Genomic DNA, 17,689 nt, shown 5'->3' on the forward strand with positions numbered 1-17,689 from the left:
TTATGAAGCTGTAGTTCTTCCTAAGGATCAGAAAAAGCTTCAGGTTTCTGTGTAAGTGTTTCAAGAACTTTATATTTCCACAAAGCCTACAGTATTATCCCACAACCAGGCTAACTGCATGAATTACAATTACAACAGATAATTTAAAGATGATGAAAAAAAAAGTAGCTTTGAAAATAAATGAGTCTAACTTTTGCCATGTCACAAATGTTTACTCTTGGTCACGAGTATGCTTCAGCAAGAATGTGTGCAAGGCTGATGAAAATTCCATCTCTGATACTAAAACACAATTAAAATATTGTTAAAGCAGGCCAATATTTTCAGATCCTAAGAACACAAACTTGATTCTTTAGCTCCTTTTGTTTGACAAGGTGTTACCAGCAACCAGCTCTAAGACCAGTTTCTGTTATTGTCTTCAGACAATAAATCATTGCCAATACTATCTGTGCTCCAAAACTTGGCAGGCCCAAAACAAATGTTTCCACTTCAATTCACATAAACAGAATCACTACAGTGATATAAAGCAAGTAATACAGAATATATTGTAGTGAGTTCTATAACTTTTATAACCCATAAAACACTCAATTTAGAAATTTTCCCTATCAGTTCTTCCAAGAATACAACTGGACAATTCATAACAAGGGTCGACTCCTAAACTCGAGAGTGTTAATCTTTCAGAAATCATGACATCTGATTTCAGATGTTAAAACTTCTTAACTGCCTTCTTTTGCATTCTCCAAGTATATTTAGAAATTACCGCTACAGTGGCGTCTCTCAAATAAGAAAACAATTCGTTTTTAATCACTCAAATAAAGGCCTCAATGCTATTTTAGGCTGTAGATCTCCTAGTTGTATACCTAAATATATGTGTATATATGTGTACTCATTACATATATTCATGTGAATGTGTAAATATACATACATATACATATCACAACACGTCATATATTCCCACATTACTCTTCTTCTGTTAAATAACAGTTGCATACTGTACAATATAAATGACCTGCTTTTATCAGATACGTAAGCTGTTTCCAGTTTTTTTTATTACAAATGAAGCTGTGAGGAAATTCTTTTCACATAAATCTTTATGTCCATCTCTACTTCATTAAAATAAATTCTTAGATATGGTCTTGATGAGTTAAAGTGTATGAACACTTTAAGGATCTTCAGAAATATCACCAAACTGTCCCTCCAGAGAGGCTGTACCAATTAACACTCTAATTCACAATGTATAAGTGCATCCATATTATCCAATTCTTGACATTGTAATTTTTTAAATCTTTGCCAATTTCATGGGGAAGGTAGCCACGTATATATTTCAATTTGCATCTCTTGTTGATGAGTAAGGACAAAAAATTTTTCATGTTTCTTGGCTATTTGTATTTCATCTTTTATAAATTACACTTTCATTGTTTTCCATATTTTTCTATTGAGGAATGCCTCTTTTGCCTATTGGATTATAAAATCTCTTTGTATATATGAATATTAACGTTTTATCTGTCATATAAGCTTCAAATATTTTTCCCAATTTGTCAAATATCTTTTTGCTCTGTTTCTGTTGTGTTTTATAATACAGAAATTTATTTTCCTTTTTATATGGTCAATCTAGAAACCAGTGTAGCAACTAATTAGAGATTTGGACTTTGAAATCAGAAACTGGATTAAAAACCTGGCTTAAACACTTATTAGAGGGGCTGGCCCAGTGGCACAAGCGGTTAAGTGCACGCGCTCCACTGTGGCGGCCCGGGGTTCGCAGATTCGGATCCCGGGCGTGCACTGACGCGCTGCTTGTAGAGCCATGCTGTAGCGGCAACCCACAAAAAGTAGAGGAAGATGGGCATGGATTAGCTCAGGGCCAATCTTCCTCAGCAAAAAGAGGAGGATTGGCATCAGATGTTAGCTCAGTGCTGATCTTCCCCACAAAATAAATAAATATACATGTATCAAAAATGATTATAGGGAAAAGAGTATTGAAAAAAAAAAAAAACATTTATTAGATGTGTGACCATGGGCAAACTATTTAAATTCTCTGAGATTCATTTTCCTTATCTGTAAAATGGGGATACCACCACATACTACATAGAGTTGTATGAGGATTATATTTATTCATTCATTTATAGTTTCCCACCATGTCTGCCAGACAAATAATAAGCATTCATTAACAGCAGCTGTTACTATTACCCTTAATAGACATCACATTTTAATTTTTGATTCTGCCTTTGGTGATATACTTGGAATATCCTTCCTTACCCCAGAATTTATAAATAAATACTGACCTTATTTTCTCCTATATTCTTATGAGTCCTTTTAAAAATATTTTATCTACCTAAAATGTATTTTATTATATACTTGGCTAATTGTCTCAATACCATTTGTTGAATAATCACATTTCCCCCTCTGATTTGAAAAACATCTCCTCTACGACCAGGACCCTACTATAGTTTCCACTGCTTTACCACATGCTTTAATACCTGGTAAGGAAAATCCCCTTATTACTTTTGTTTTTCAAAATTTTCTTGCTCATAATCTTGCCTGTTTGATTTGCCAAACAATTTTTTTTGTGTGCTTAATAAATATTTATTGACTTAATGGAGGCAGTGGATTTTACAAAGAGAAATTAACTTCACAGTAATTCTTCCAAAGTCTCATTGGGCTTTTGCTTGGAATTACATTAAAAATTTGAAATTAACTTGGAAACAAATAACGTCTCTCCATTTCTTCAAGTCTTTTAATATCCAAATATATTTTCTTCATAAACATCTCCTACATATCTTAATAACTTTATTCCTTAGTGTTTTCTACTGCTGTTACAGAAGAGAGAAGTGGTTTAGAGCGTGAACTCTCAACTCAGTTAGGATCTGATCTAAGTTCTAACCTTTACTAGCTGTGTGAATGACCTTGAGCAAGTCACTTAATCTTTCCAAGCCTCAGTTTCTTATCATAATATGGGGGTGACAATAATACCTACCTAACAGGATTGTTGTGAGAATAAAATGAGATATTGTATATAAAATGCTTTACAGAGTGACTTAGCAGAGAGAAAATGTTCAGTAAATGTTAGCCAGTATTATTAATAATAAGATTAATGAGATCATTCTATATTTTCTAACTAGTTCTTGCTTGTTTGCAGAAAAGTTGATGTTTTCTTATTTATCTGTGTCCAAATATATCCCCTTAACTTTCTTACTATTCCTAAGAGATTTTAGTTAATTCTGAATGAGGAAAATATTAGCTGTTTAAAACTAAAAAAAGAAGGAATCACACAAGAAAATATATTGATGACAAAAAAGTTTTAAAATATTACCAAAAAAATTAAAAGCCAAATGAATTTGCAAAAATTTTCCAATAGCACATATAAGCAGTTAATTTATGGCATCTAGCTATCAGGAGAAAAAATTTTTCAATCAGCTGTGCTGAAACAAATGATTGGTTATTTAAAAAACATTTAAATTGGATCCTCAATTCAAACCATATACCAATATAAATACCAGCAAGAACAATATAAATACCAGCAAGAACAAAGAATCAAAGCAAAAATCAAACCTTAAAAATTCTAGAAGACCACTCCTAGCAGCATTATTTATAACAGCGAAAAAAACTGAAAATAACCCAAATGTCATTTTAAGTTACTGTCATTTTCAGAAAATTGACTTCTTTATTACATTTATTGTTTATTGCCTGCGTTCCCCCCACCCCGCTCCCAGCCAACACTAGAATATAAGCTCCAGAAGAGCAGGGACTTTTTTCTGTCTTCTCCACTGATGTGTTCCAAGAGCCTATACCTGGCAAAGAACAGCAGTCAATAAATATCTGCTGAAAGAACTGTCCACCAACAGGAGAAGAAATAAACTGGAGTATATTCATATGATGGAATACTACACAGCAGCAAAAATGAACGACAGTTAAATGTATCATCATGGATCACTCACAGAAATATAATACTGAGTGAAAAAAGAAAGTTTCAGAATAACATATACAGTATAAAATCCAAAATTATAAAAAATAAATACATAGTGTTTAAAAGAGAGTTTCCCAACAGTACACCTAAAGAGGGGCAATTAGGGCTTTATCTTGAAAAACACAAAAATTACAAAAATACACTTATTTGATAGTTCACAAAAGTTAGTCTATTACTTTAACAAATACTTCTTGGTGATTACTTTAAAATGAAAAAAAAAAAATCCATATCAACTTACTTGCAAAAAAGAGAATGGAAACCCAATCACAAAATAAAATATTCAACAGTGGTAAAGTAAAGCCAAACATACCTATAAGTTCAGGTGGGTTTCTTTCATTAAACCGCTCACACAGACGAATAAATGTCTCAGTATTCTCGGTTGTAGGGCACTCACCATGTCTAGGAATATGGAAACATTTTTTTTTTAAACAGAGATTATAAATTTCAGAGAAAGGTTTCAATATTAAAGAATCTTAATACATGACTTACCCTTTACACTGAAGTTTTATATATTTGATTCCTTCTTTTTCTATGTCATTTCTGTCATAGAACCTTGAAGTATTTGTCAGGTCCACCAACAAGCCCATTTTAACCTTAAAAAAAAGAAAGAAAAAAGGTCAGATTTCCTAGTAACTGAATTTGTGCCAAAATAAGTTGACTAAACGGCAATACTCCAGTTCATCCATCTACACTGAAGGAAATTTTATGTTCACTCTGCCAGTGAACTATTGACACGGAAAGCATCACTTACCCAAGTCTTATTCAAGGCACTAGAACTCAGCAGGTACTACATTAAATAAAGTAACCCCCTAATCAATGATGGAGCAAGAACATAAGCAAAAGACACCCCACTTCAGCATCACAGAAGTCCACCTAAAAAAGCAAACACTGGTGAAGTTTCCTGCATCTCCAATCCACCTATGATTTATTAGACAAGAGGGTGAGAGCAGAGATAGCATCCTTCTGAAACACACCCAACCCAAGCTCCAGGTACACACCAACCCAGCATCTTAAGCAGCTATCACTAAATCAAATGTTAGACAGTTAAATTCTAAAGCAAGTATATAGGGTAAAAGTTGAAATTCCCTTGTAAATCCCTTAAGTAATCAATAAAAAAAACAGTACACCTGGCCATAATTGTGCATCTCATTGAAGACTTAATCCCATCTCAGCCAGTTTTTCTTCTTGCATTGGAACAAAAATCCTTATTTCTTCTGTTGAGCACTACCTGAAGCAGTTGGCTTAAGTTCAGGGGCCATTTGGTTTCAAAAATCTTTAACAACTAGAATCACATACCGCATGGCAAGATAGTCTCACTAAGAAACGCACACCCAAACTGAGCCAAGTAAAACAACAGCTAATTCATACATCTTCCACCTCATTCCAAAGCATATACTCTCTGGGAAGAACAGCAAGAGAAACAATCTGCATTTTTAATTGTTATTTTTCTCTCTTTTGTTGTTATTGCTTTTGTTGAGTATCTATTGCAGGATTTGCCTAAAGGAGACTGGTCTATATAATGGTTCAACTCCACTGTTACAAGGAAAAAAATGGGAAAAACATTTAAATTTCACACAGGACAAAACAGACAAAATTGTGTGCTTCTAAAATATAACTAGCTGCCATAATGTGCCACTTCTCCAGATCTACACATTTCTTCATGTGTAGATGAGAGATAGGTCTACCAATCAGATGAGCTCTTACTTATAGGAAATGTATTTTTGATGGTATTTTCTGCCATCTGCCACCCCTGGGCCTACTTCTCTTCCTACATAGCTTCTGCAGTGATCTTAATTCCTTCAAAGGATATGTACTGCCAACACAAAGATTTAGATACTATAATACAGCTTCTCAGTGAGTTAGAATTAGAACCCATGTTGTTTGTCTCCAGGTCCAAAATAAGAAGTGAAGGAAAAGTGTAGATGAGCAAGAAAATATGAATTTTCTAAATACATGGGAATACTTCAGCCAAGGAAACTGAGAAACTGTACTATGTGACTTAATTGCCATGAGCTCCAGACATATGTATATGTATAAATGTGTGTATGTGTGTGTGGTGTGTCTGTGTGGAAAATGTGTTTGTGAAGGTATCTGTGTGTATACACATGTACACACATATATATTACATACACATATTTATTTTTCAAAATAGATAATCCCAATCCATGAAGTAAGGACAATAATAGTATCTACCTCACAGGGTTGTTGTGAGATTTAAATGAAGTCCTTACTCTGCGTCAAGCACTATTCTACACGCTTTACATGCCTTAATTTTACTTGCAAATGAGGAAACTGAAACATGAAGAGATTATGTAACTTGCCCACAAAGCTGTAAGTGGCAAACTGGAATTCAAACTCAGGCTATCTGGCCCAAGCTCTTAGCACATTGCCTAGGAAAAATTTAACATTCTATAAATGTTAACTATGACTTTCAATATGATTTTTGATAATGAAAATAAAACTTAAAAGTCTACAAGTAAGCTAAAATAAAAGATATAAACAAATAAAGACTCAAAACTACACCAAGAAAAGGGATGAGTAACAGGTTTTCAAAATCTAAGTGGTGACTTTTCTACCCCATGATAGAAGCCTTGCACATAATGGGCACTAATATTTGTTGAATGTACTAATATAGCATACAATAAAAGACTACCAAGAGTATAAAATAGAAGACTAACAAAGATTGGTGTTATGGGTTGAATTATGCCCCTAAAAAGATACGTTCAAGTCCTAACTCCCAGTACCTGTAAATGTGACCTTATTGGAAAATAGGGTTATAGGGTTTTTGCAAATATAATCAAATTAATATGAGGTCATACTGGATTAGGGTGTCCTTAAAACAGGGGAATGTGGACATAGACACACACAGAGAGAATGTCAACAATGAGGCAGAGACGACTGACGGAGCTGCAAGCCCAGGAATGCCAAGGATTGCTGGCAATCATCAGAAGCTAGGAGAAAAGAATGGAAAAGATTCTCCCTCCAAGCCCCCAGAAGGAACTAACCTTGCCAACACCTTGATTAGAAACTTTTAGCCTCCAGAGCTGTGAGAGAGTAAACTGTTATTTTAAGCCCCCCAGTTTGTAGTCATCTGTTACAGCAGCCCTAGGAAACTAATACAATCAGTAATATGTTAGAATATCATAAAAAATGAAAGTTTCATTTAGGAAAACAGTTTGGCACTTTCTTGTCAAACTAACTATGCACTCAGTAATCATACTCTTAGGTATTTACCCCAGAAAAATGAAAACTTATATTCACACAAACATCTATACATGAATGCTCACAGCAGCTTTGTTCCCAATACCCCACAACTGGAAACAATCCAAATTGGCTAAATTGTTATTTAACTATTCAATGGGAGAATGGTTAAATAAACTCTGGTACATCCATACAACTGAATACTATTCGGCAATAAAAAGGAATGGACTTTCTGTTGATACATGCAACAACTTGGATGGACCTCAAAGGCATTTTGCTTAGTGAAAAAAGCCAATCTCTGGGGCCAGCCTGGTGGCACAGTGGTTACTCTGCTTCAGTGGCCCGGGGTTCGCTGGTTCGGATCCTGGGCACGCCCTGATGCACCGCTTGTCAAGCCATGCTGTGGCGGCGTCCCATATAAAGTAGAGGAAGATGGGCACAACTGTTAGCCCAGGGCCAATCTTCCTTGGCAAAAAGAGGATTGGCATTGGGAGTTAGCTCAGGACCGATCTGCCTCACCTAAAAAAAAAAAAAAAAAGCCAATCTCAAAAGGTCATATACTGTTTTATTCCATTTATATAACATTCTCAAAATGACAAAACTACAGAGATGGAGGAGAGATGAGCAGTTGCCAGCACACAGGGTTGGGGTGGGAAGATGGGTCTGACTATGAAGGGGTAGTAGCATGAGGAAGTTCTTTTGTGGAGATGGAAGAGTCCTGTAACCACCACCACAGACCCATATGTTGGATGCAACTGCACAGAACTCAACACACATACACAGAAATAAATACATATAAAAACTGGTAAAAAAAATAAATAAGGTCTGCAATCTGGTCAACAGTACTATACCCATGTCAATTTCCTCTTTCGATATTGTACTACAATTATGTAAGATGTCACCACTGGGAAAAGCTGGGGGAAGGGTGCACGGAACTCTATGTACAATTTTTGCAACTTCCTCTGAGTCATTTAATTATTTCAAAATAGAAGGTTTTTTTCTTTAAGCCACCTGAAGAACAAAAGAGGAATAAAGTATACTAAATCAGCATCAAAAATGTTTTATTTCTTACCTTCAGACTCTTTAGATAATTTGAGAGCATACTGGGATGAAATCGATTTTCTTCAGCAACTTGACTATCATATCTTGGTCCTAACATTGTCTTCAGAGGTAAGAATCTTCCTAAACAACATTAAGATAGGTAACAATTTTTATTAAAGAAAATGTTTCAGATTAAAACTCTATAATTAGCAATTCTCAAAATCACTTTTTAAAACATTTTAAATGGAACTGTTCATGAAGTACTCTCAATCTAAACTTATACTTTTAAAGGTACTGCCTTGGAACTTTTAAGGACAACCTAAATTCGAGAAATTGACAATCAAATATAAATGCAACAGAAAAATTACCAATGAATGGAACTTCCATAAAGACTCTTAGGTTCTAAACCACTACATTAAAAAGTTATTGCCTTAAAACCTTTACAGATATGGTACTGGAAAATTGATAATGGAGTGAATTAAATCAATTCTTTGAAACTTCTAATTATACTCTTTTAATATGAGGTTGGAACTTTCTCCATCTTATGGACCTTATCCTACATCTCAGGATAAGGATCATGCTGAGAAGCATGCTAACCAAAATCACTCCCCAAACAACTATCAGTGATTATAATTTCAGCAAGACTGACCGAACTTTTTTGCCTTTTTTTCTGAATCACAGGATAAGCATAGGGGAAGTCACCTGATATAATCAATTTTAAAATCATCTATTTTAACTGATCTATATTTTATCTTTTTTTGTTGTTTTTTTGTTGTTTTCTTTTGTGTTTTTTTTTGTTTTTAACTGATCTATATTTTAAAACACAATAAAATCAGTAAGAATAAATATCTACCTAAAATAATATCTGAGTGAATCTTAACATCTGTCCAGAGGCTTTAACCTAAATTTCATAAAAAGATAATTTTTAAAATTTTTATTTTCTACAAAACCACTCAAGATCACCAATAACCTCCAGACTGCTAAATCCAATGGTCAATTCTCAGTTCTCAAACAACTTATCACTTTTTAATTCCAGAGGGAGCTCCTGAATCACTTTTTTCACTGGCTTCCAGGATACTACATCCTCCTGGTTGTCCTCCTCTCTCTGGCCTCTCCTTCTCAGTCTCCGTTACTGGTTCCTCCGTATCTCCCTCACCCCTCTATGTTTTGTCCCAGGGCTCTGTCCTTGGACCTCTTTTTTATCTACACTCACTCCCATGGCGTCTCAATCTAATCTCATAGCTTTAAAAGCCACCAATGTGCTGCTGACTCACAAATATGTTATGTCCAGTCCAAACCTCTCCCTTAACTCTAGACTTGGATATCAAACTGCCTACCTGACTTATCTCTACTTGGTGTCAAACAGACATCTGCGACTTGATATCCAAATCTGAGCTCTCAATATTCACACTCCAGAAACTGCTCCTCTCATGCTCGTCTCTACCTCAGCGGGGCCGGCCCCATGGCGTAACGGTTAAGTGCTCGCACTCTGCTGCTGGTGGCCTGGGTTCAGATTCCGGGCGTGCACTGAGGCACCGCTTGTCAGGCCATGCTGTGGCCCGTCCCATATAAAGTGAAGGAAGATGGGCATGGATGTTAGCCCAGGGCCAGTCTTCCTCAGCTAAAAGAGGAGGATTGGCCTGGATGTTAGCTCAGGGCTGATCTTCCTCACCAGAAAAATAAATAAATAAAATAAAATAGGGCCGGCCCCATGGCTTAGCGGTTAAGTGCACGCGCTCCGCTGCTGGCAGCCCGGGTTCGGATCCCCGGCGCCCACCGCTTCTCCGGCCATGTTGGGGCCGCGTCCCACATACAGCAACTGGAAGGATGTGCAGCTATGACATAACAACTATCTACTGGGGCTTTGAGGGGAAAAAATAAATAAATAAAATCTTTAAAATAAAATAAAATAAAAAACAGAAATCCACCTCAGCAAACGGTAACACCATTTTTTTAGTAGCTCAGCCCAAAACCTTCAGTTATACTTGATCCCTCTCGTTCTTGCACATCCCATGTCCAATCATCAGCGAATCCTATCAGTTCTACCTTCAAAATATATCTGGAATCTGACCACTTCTCACCACCTCTAGCACCACCTCACCTAAATTATTATATTTCACTTAGTTTATTTAACAGATATTTCATGAATCCCTATTATGTACCAGGCATTGTTCTGGAGGCATGGAACACATTAGTGAAAAGAAAAAAACAAACAGATAAAAATCCCTGCCCTCACAGAGGTTACATTCTATTGGGAAAAGACAAACCATAAACAATCAACATAATAAATAAGTAAATAGCGTGGTATGTTAGAAGATTCATCCCATTAGACGCTCCCTCCTTCTCACTGTTGTCTCAGAGGTCCAATCCTGATTCCATCAGCTCTTCTGATCTTTACTTTCCTTCTTAGCCCACGTCAGAGTCCACAGCTGATAATCATAATTAGTTCCCTCTAAATACACTTAACCTCTCTGCTCCTCCCCATTACTCAGTTATACTCACCTGAGGAAAATCCAGACCTCAATAAACCACCTGACTTCTTTGGGCCTACACATATGCAGCTCAGGACTCCTAGAGAAAAGCTCACAGCACAGCAGACGGGTGACACTCTAAATCATAATCACCAATCTAAAAGGCAATCCTACCACACACCACTAACAACTATCTTCTATGATAAATAACCGTTTCAACATATTTTCCTCCTTCATAAAATGTACCAGGTTTCCCCATCCCCTTTTCAAATGACAAACAAATTATGTTATACCTCACTAACAAGGTAAAAAGAAACAGAAGCCATATAATAAAAGCTAACTTTATATGTTTACCACTTATCAGGCACTGTTTCAAACATTTTATATAGATTAATTCATTTACTCCTAACAAAAAAGTAAGTACTGTTTTTATCCCCAATTTACAGATGAGAAAACCAAGGCAAGAGAAATTAAGTAACTTGCCCATTGTCACACTTCTAGTAAATATGAGAACAGTGATTCAAACCCAGATGACACGGATGTAGACTCCATGGATGTAACTGCCACTCAACAAGCCTCTCCACAATCAGGCAGAAACTTGCCTCACCTCTGCAGTTCACCTATAAACTTTTCTGTATCTGAACCTATCTTCTCTTTCATCCCCTGTCCTTCCTCCCATTAAAGGCCAATCCCCACCCACTGCTCTGGATTCCCTTCCATTTTGCTTTCTCAAGCACCATCAATCACTCCTTCCTCCCTTCCATTTGTTACCAACTGTTCTAGTATCTTAACATCTCAGCAGCATCTCATATATCTGACAACTCCTTCCTTCTGGAAAAATTCTCTTGGCTTCCAGGACTCCTTTCATTTCTACCACCCACCTAACACACCCCCAATTTCTAGCTATTCCTTCTCAACTCCTTTGTTCCCTCTTTTTTCCTCTACCCAACTTCTAAATGCTAAATTTCTGTAGGTTCCATGCTAGGAACCATGCTTCTCCTCTACTCTCTACATTCTCTGCCTGGAAGGTCTTATCCACTGCCATGGCAGAAACAATGCTACCTGTTCACTAAATTCTGTTTATTTCCTGGGCCGGCCCCGTGGCTTGGCGGTTAAGTGCGTGCGCTCCGCTGCTGGCGGCCCGGGTTTGGATCCCGGGTGCGCGCCGACGCGCCGCTTCTCCGGCCATGCTGGGGCCGGGTCCCACATACAGCAGCTAGAAGGATGTGCAGCTATGACATACAACTATCTACTGGGGCTTTGGGGGGAAAATAAATAAATAAAATCTTTAAAAAAAAAAATAAATAAATTCTGTTTATTTTCCTCTTCCAGGGCACACAAAAAGACTATGTTTCTCAGATTCTTTTGTAGATAGGAGAGGGCCATGTGACTGGATTCTGGCCAATGGGATATGGGCAGGACTGAGATATGCCACTACAAGGCTGGCCATAAAACCCCCAGAGAGATCACCCATTCCTGCTCTTTCCCTTTCATGGGAACCTTAGAGGGTCACATGTTTAAGAGGACAGCATTACAAGATGGAAAGAGCCCAGAGAGTCGCCATTTGGAGAAGAGTTGCCTAGGAAAACTCTCTGACACACAAGCACTGTGATATGAGCAAGAAATAAACATACGTTGATTGGAACCCTTGAGTTCCGGAAGTTGTTTGTTAGAGAAACCAGCATTACTTATCCTGACTAATCAACTACCATGTCTTTAAATATTGTCTTTATGCTGATGATCCTTAAAGGTACATCTCCAACTCAAACTTGTTTGAATTCCAAACCATATACCCAACTGTATACTCAACATCTATATTTGAGCAATCAGGATCTTAAGAATATCTCTTCCAACTAGCTTCTCCCCCAACAAGCCCTAATGATACCAATCACCCCACTGCATAAGCCAGAAGCTTGGGACTCAATTTTTACTCCTTCCCTCATTCTAAATCCAACACCAAGTTCTGTCCATTTTCCCCCTTTAATATCTCTCAAATGAGCCTACTACTCTTCAACTCTACTTCTAAACCATCACCATTGTCTTTCACTGACTACCACAACAAGTTCCTAACTAGTCTCCCCACTTTCATTATTGTCTCCTTCACACTAAACACAGAGCAATCAAAGTAAGCTTTTTAAACCTGAAGTCACGGGCCGACCCCGTGGCTTAGCTGTTAAGTGCGCGCGCTCCGCTACTGGCGGCCCGGCTTCGGATCCCGGGCACGCACTGACGCACTGCTTCTCCAGCCATGCTGAGGCCACATCCCACATACAGCAACTAGAGGGATGTGCAACTATGACATACAACTATCTACTGGGGCTTTGGGGGGGGAAAAAAAAAGGAGGAGGATTGGCAATAGATGTTAGCTCAGAGCCGGTCTTCCTCAGCAAAAAGAGGAGGATTAGCATGGATGTTAGCTCAGGGCTGATCTTCCTCACAAAAAAAAAAAAAAAAACACTGAAGTCAAATCATCTCATCCCAATGCTTGAAAAATTGCAATGGTTTGCCAGTGTACTTTAAAAGTATATAAATATTAAAATTCCTTATCACACCCTATTAGCCTGTATGATCTGGTTCATACTCTCCAACCTCATATCCTCACTGGTCAGTCCAAGATCTCTCCCATCATCATTCTATCCTAACATAAGGCCTTTCCAAAAAAAAATCTCCCTCAACTATCTATCTAGCAAACTTCTATTTATTCAAGATAATTCATGTATCACTTTCTCTGGGAAGCCTTCCTCTTCTTCCCTCTCCATCTCCTCTTTCTCAACCTCAAACAAAGAATTAGGTTTATTACCTCTGATATCCCATAACATTCCATAATAGAGTCATCATTGCATTTGTTACAACAGAACTGTCTTTTAAAATGATGGTTTGCTACTCCCATGAGACTACGTGCTCTTTAAGGTGAGGAACTATATGTTAATCATCTCCCTAGCCCCAAGGACTAGCACAAAGCAGACACCCAAATATTTGCTAAGTAAAATGACTTCAAAGTCACCACCACTATCACAAGACTATCTCATATTTATATTCCCACAGTTAGTTCCTAGTAAGTTCTTTACACATCGTAGATATGAAATAATTTTATATTGAATGATCTACCTTTAAGAAATGAGAAGTTTGTTTTCTTCAAAGCATTCGCCTGAAATCTATCACTCAAAAGGAGAAAAAAAGAATTCTTCAGAGATAAAGCCTGGCCCTATCTCCAGGAGCTCTCTCTCTTTGGAAGTCTGGTTTAATTAGAGAAGGTGACTTCATCGTAGAACAGATTATATATAATCAGTACCATCTTTCTGATTCAGGAAAATTATGAACTTCTAGTACTAATAAGATGCATCCTAATATTTACAAGAAGAACATTTAAGCAGCCATAATACGTTTTCCTAAATATGCAAAATAACAAAGAAATTATCCAAAAAGTGTGGGTTACTTTTATAATCAGAAAAAAAATAAGAGAAAGAAAATAGGAGGTAGAAAATGGGAATGTGAATGATTCCTTCTTTTCCACTGAGGCTTGCAAGAATATATTTCTTGCTCTGCTACTATAAAACACTGCTAACCCTGCATTTCCAAAATACACAATGAGGCATGAACACTTCTAGGATACAAAGAGAACTTTAAAGGAAATTCAGAGAAACTTATCAAGAATTCTGTGTTGTCATATAGGGTAACTGACAAATAATAATGTACAACTGAAATTTCACAATGTTATAAACTATCATGACCTCGATAAAATAAAATTTAAAAAAAAGGATTCTAAGTTGTATTCACTTTACTTTTCTAATAAGCACCACAAACTGAAGCAGTATTAATTACTAGAAAAGATCTAGTTTGGTTGTCAGGAGGCCTGGGGTTCCATCCAGAGACCACAATTAATGACAGGTAAGCTTAGTGACTCACTAAAGCACAATAACTAAGAGTCTAGCTTTTGGGAGCCAAAATATTCCAAATACAATAAAAAGGAAAAACTCTTTATTCCCGACCCTTCATTCTCAGCAAAGGGAGAAAAAAAGGCACACAACTCTATTTCTCAGACAGATATAAAGCTGCCTGGAGCTCAGCATCTTACCTTCTGCTATCTACCCCCAGTCAGTGCCACATCTGTCCCATTCATCTGACAAGAAGTCAGTATTCTGATATTTGTCATTGCCATCCTGCAGATTATATTAAAATTCTGATTTTTAAACTGTTTTTCTAATTCCAAATAAAATATATTCACTTTACCAAGAACCTCTTTATGATTCTGTTTTCTTATAAATCAGTGTAGCAAATAATTGTAATAAAAGGATCCAGGAAAACAGGCCAGACATCTAAGTCTAGAGGTTTCTTCATAACTCCATAGAGAAAACCATATGTAAAAAGAAAGGATTCAATACTAAGTTAGAGATGGTAAGGGAAAAAAAGTCAAAATGGCTGGAAAGTGAGACCTATAAAGAAAAATGTAAAGAATTGTGATCAATTCATTTGAAAAAGAAAGTACAATGATTATCAAGTACAACTGTTTTCATTACCAGTGAAAATGCATATAAAAATTGTCAAAACAAAAAGAAAATTATTTCATTTTTCATTAAAGAAAAACATTTCCTCACCCTAAGATTTGCTTAGCTTATCTTTCAATACCACTTTTATCCATCATTTATATGGTTTTATTGACTGAGGACTTTATACAAAATGTGAAGAAAAGCTGACAAACTAGAAGAATCAGAAAACCTGAATAAAAAGTTATTACAGAATCTCCTCTTCTAAAAATTTTAAATAACTAGGCAGATGTACTATCGATATGTACATAATTAGTGAGTACTCAGCGCTCACTATAAAATCCTTTAATTTTTGTGTCAAAACACCTTCTAGAAAAAGCAATAAGTTGGAATTAATTAAAATTTAAAACTTTCACTCTTCCAAAGAAACTGTTAAGAAAATGAAAAGGCAAGCCACAGACGAGAGAAAAGATTTTTAAAAGCCCATATCCAACAAAGGACTTGTATTTACAATATATAAAGAACTCTAACAACTCAATGATAAAATAAACAACCCAATTAAAAAATCAGAAAAAGATCTGGACACTTCACAAAAGAAGATATGTGAATTGCCCAGAAGCACATGAAAAGATGCTCAACACCAAACTACCGTAAGATATTACTAAACACCTATTACAGTGGGTAAAATTAAAAAGACTGGTCATACCAACTGTTTAGAGAGGAAGGGGAGTAAACAGAACTCTCATATACTGAGAGTGGAAATGTAAAATGTTATGACTTTGGAAAAGAGTTTGGCAGTTTTTTAAAAGGTTAAAGGTACACCTACCATATGATCCATTCCTGTCCTAGAGATTTACACAAGAGATATCAGAGCATATGTCCATACAAAGAATTGTACATGAATGTTCATAGCAAGTTAATTTGTAATGGCTAGAAACTGGAAACAAGCCAAATGACCATCAGCGAGTGAATGGATAAACAAATTGTGGTGTACCCATATCAATGGAATACTACTCAGCAATAAAAAGGAATGAACTATTGATATATACATGAACACGGATAAATCTCAAAATAATAATGCTGAGTGAAAGAAGCCAGAGACCTCCTCCCAAAAAAGAGTACATGCTATATGTTTCCATTTATTTAAAAAATTATAGAAAAGGCAAACTAATCAATAGTGACAGAAAGCAAATCAGCGGTTGCCTGAGGAGGGAGGGATTACCAACGGGCAGGAGGAAACTCAGTTTGAGAAGCGATGCTTATGTTCACTATCTTGATCGTAGTGATGGTTTCATGAGTGTTTCACAGGATGTGTATGTGTATGAGTGTGTGTGTGTAGTCAAAATTTATTAAACTGTACGCTTTAAATTCAAAGTTTGTTGTGTGTCAAATCCAATAAATATGAAAAAATCCACAATAAAAGTCATTAAAAAAAAAACTCCCGTCTCAGTGTTGATCCATTTCACCGCTAGGAACTGCCCTCCTCCTCTTTAGCCCTCTTTTCTCTGAAGACAGACACTTACCCCCTTCCCCTTACGAGAACCTTGAAATGTTCACAAACTTCTAAGCTTCAAAGTATTGCCCATTGTATTCTTGGGTCCTCAGCTCCTGCCACAAACACCTCCCGTCTACCTTCCCGTTCGCAATACTTAGCCTTACTGGGTAGTGACAAGTGTCCCCACCCACCGGCCCACCTCCTCCAGTCCCTGTTCCCAAACACTCATCCACTAAGCTTCATCAGAGCCAGCACATCTCGGTCCTGAAATACCACTAACAGACACGGAACCACCAAAAGCTGCGCCCACCCCGGGCTCCGCCAGTGCGCGGGGACTCGAACACCCCCCGTCCGGGTTACCTGCCACCGGCTGGCCGCGCCGCGGACAGTTCAGCCACCGCGGCGGGATCTTGTTGTGAGCCATGTCTTGGGGCCGCGCAGAGCCGTCCCCTCCACCAACGTTCGCCGCGCCTCCGCCGCTGCCTCCTCGCGGTCCGCTCCGCACGAGAAGTCAGAGACCCCGAATCCCGGCCGGGGGCGAATCCCAGCCGCTGCTACCCGGGTAACGTCAGGGGCGGCGCGCCACTTTCATTCAGGCTCAACTCCACCGCTCTCCGCGAGCCCACAATGCACCTCTACTTCCGCCCCCAAGGGCCCCGCCCCCTTCTTTCCGAGGTCAGAGGTGAAGGAAGAGAAGCTCGGCGGAGGGAAAGGAAGGAGTTAAAGCCGCGGCCAATGAGAGGGGCGGGTCTTCCCTCGCCCCGCCCCGCCCTGCCCGGCCGAGATCCCAAAGCGCTTTCAGGACAGCTTTGCGCATGTGCAGTTGACCTTGTACCCAGCCCGGCAGAGCGACACATTTTCTTTTCCCTTTTTGACAGCCGGTAGAATCACTGGAAAATGAAAGGGAGTCAAGCCTCTTTCCACGCGTAGACTGGTCCGCAGCTTTCATAAAGGCATCTGTTTTACTGATGAAGGGGGTCTTCCCACCGCTACCACAGCTCAAGAGCCTGATCACCCTTTTTCGGCCAACTTAGCG

The 17,689-nt window shown here is 37.8% G+C and overlaps 1 protein-coding gene across 3 annotated transcripts in view; it reads right to left on the reverse strand.

Moving 5' to 3' along the window:
- The window catches only part of RNGTT (RNA guanylyltransferase and 5'-phosphatase), a 304,153-nt gene extending 286,887 nt beyond the window's left edge, over positions 1 to 17,266 (reverse strand). For all 3 annotated transcript variants that reach the window (XM_087443866.1, XM_004422111.3, XM_087443867.1), the window contains exons 1-4: positions 17,014 to 17,266; positions 8,235 to 8,344; positions 4,451 to 4,554; positions 4,272 to 4,360 (exon numbers count right to left, since the gene is read on the reverse strand). In XM_087443866.1, the coding sequence (XP_087299992.1) occupies positions 4,272 to 4,360; positions 4,451 to 4,554; positions 8,235 to 8,344; positions 17,014 to 17,077 (367 nt within the window). In that variant the 5' untranslated portion in view covers positions 17,078 to 17,266. The remainder of the gene's footprint in view (positions 1 to 4,271; positions 4,361 to 4,450; positions 4,555 to 8,234; positions 8,345 to 17,013) is intronic.
- Between the last annotated feature and the right edge of the window lie 423 nt (positions 17,267 to 17,689).

Source organism: Ceratotherium simum, chromosome 19, assembly GCF_057802395.1.
Source record: "Ceratotherium simum simum isolate JZ-2026a chromosome 19, ASM5780239v1, whole genome shotgun sequence".
Taxonomy (NCBI): Eukaryota; Metazoa; Chordata; class Mammalia; order Perissodactyla; family Rhinocerotidae; genus Ceratotherium; species Ceratotherium simum.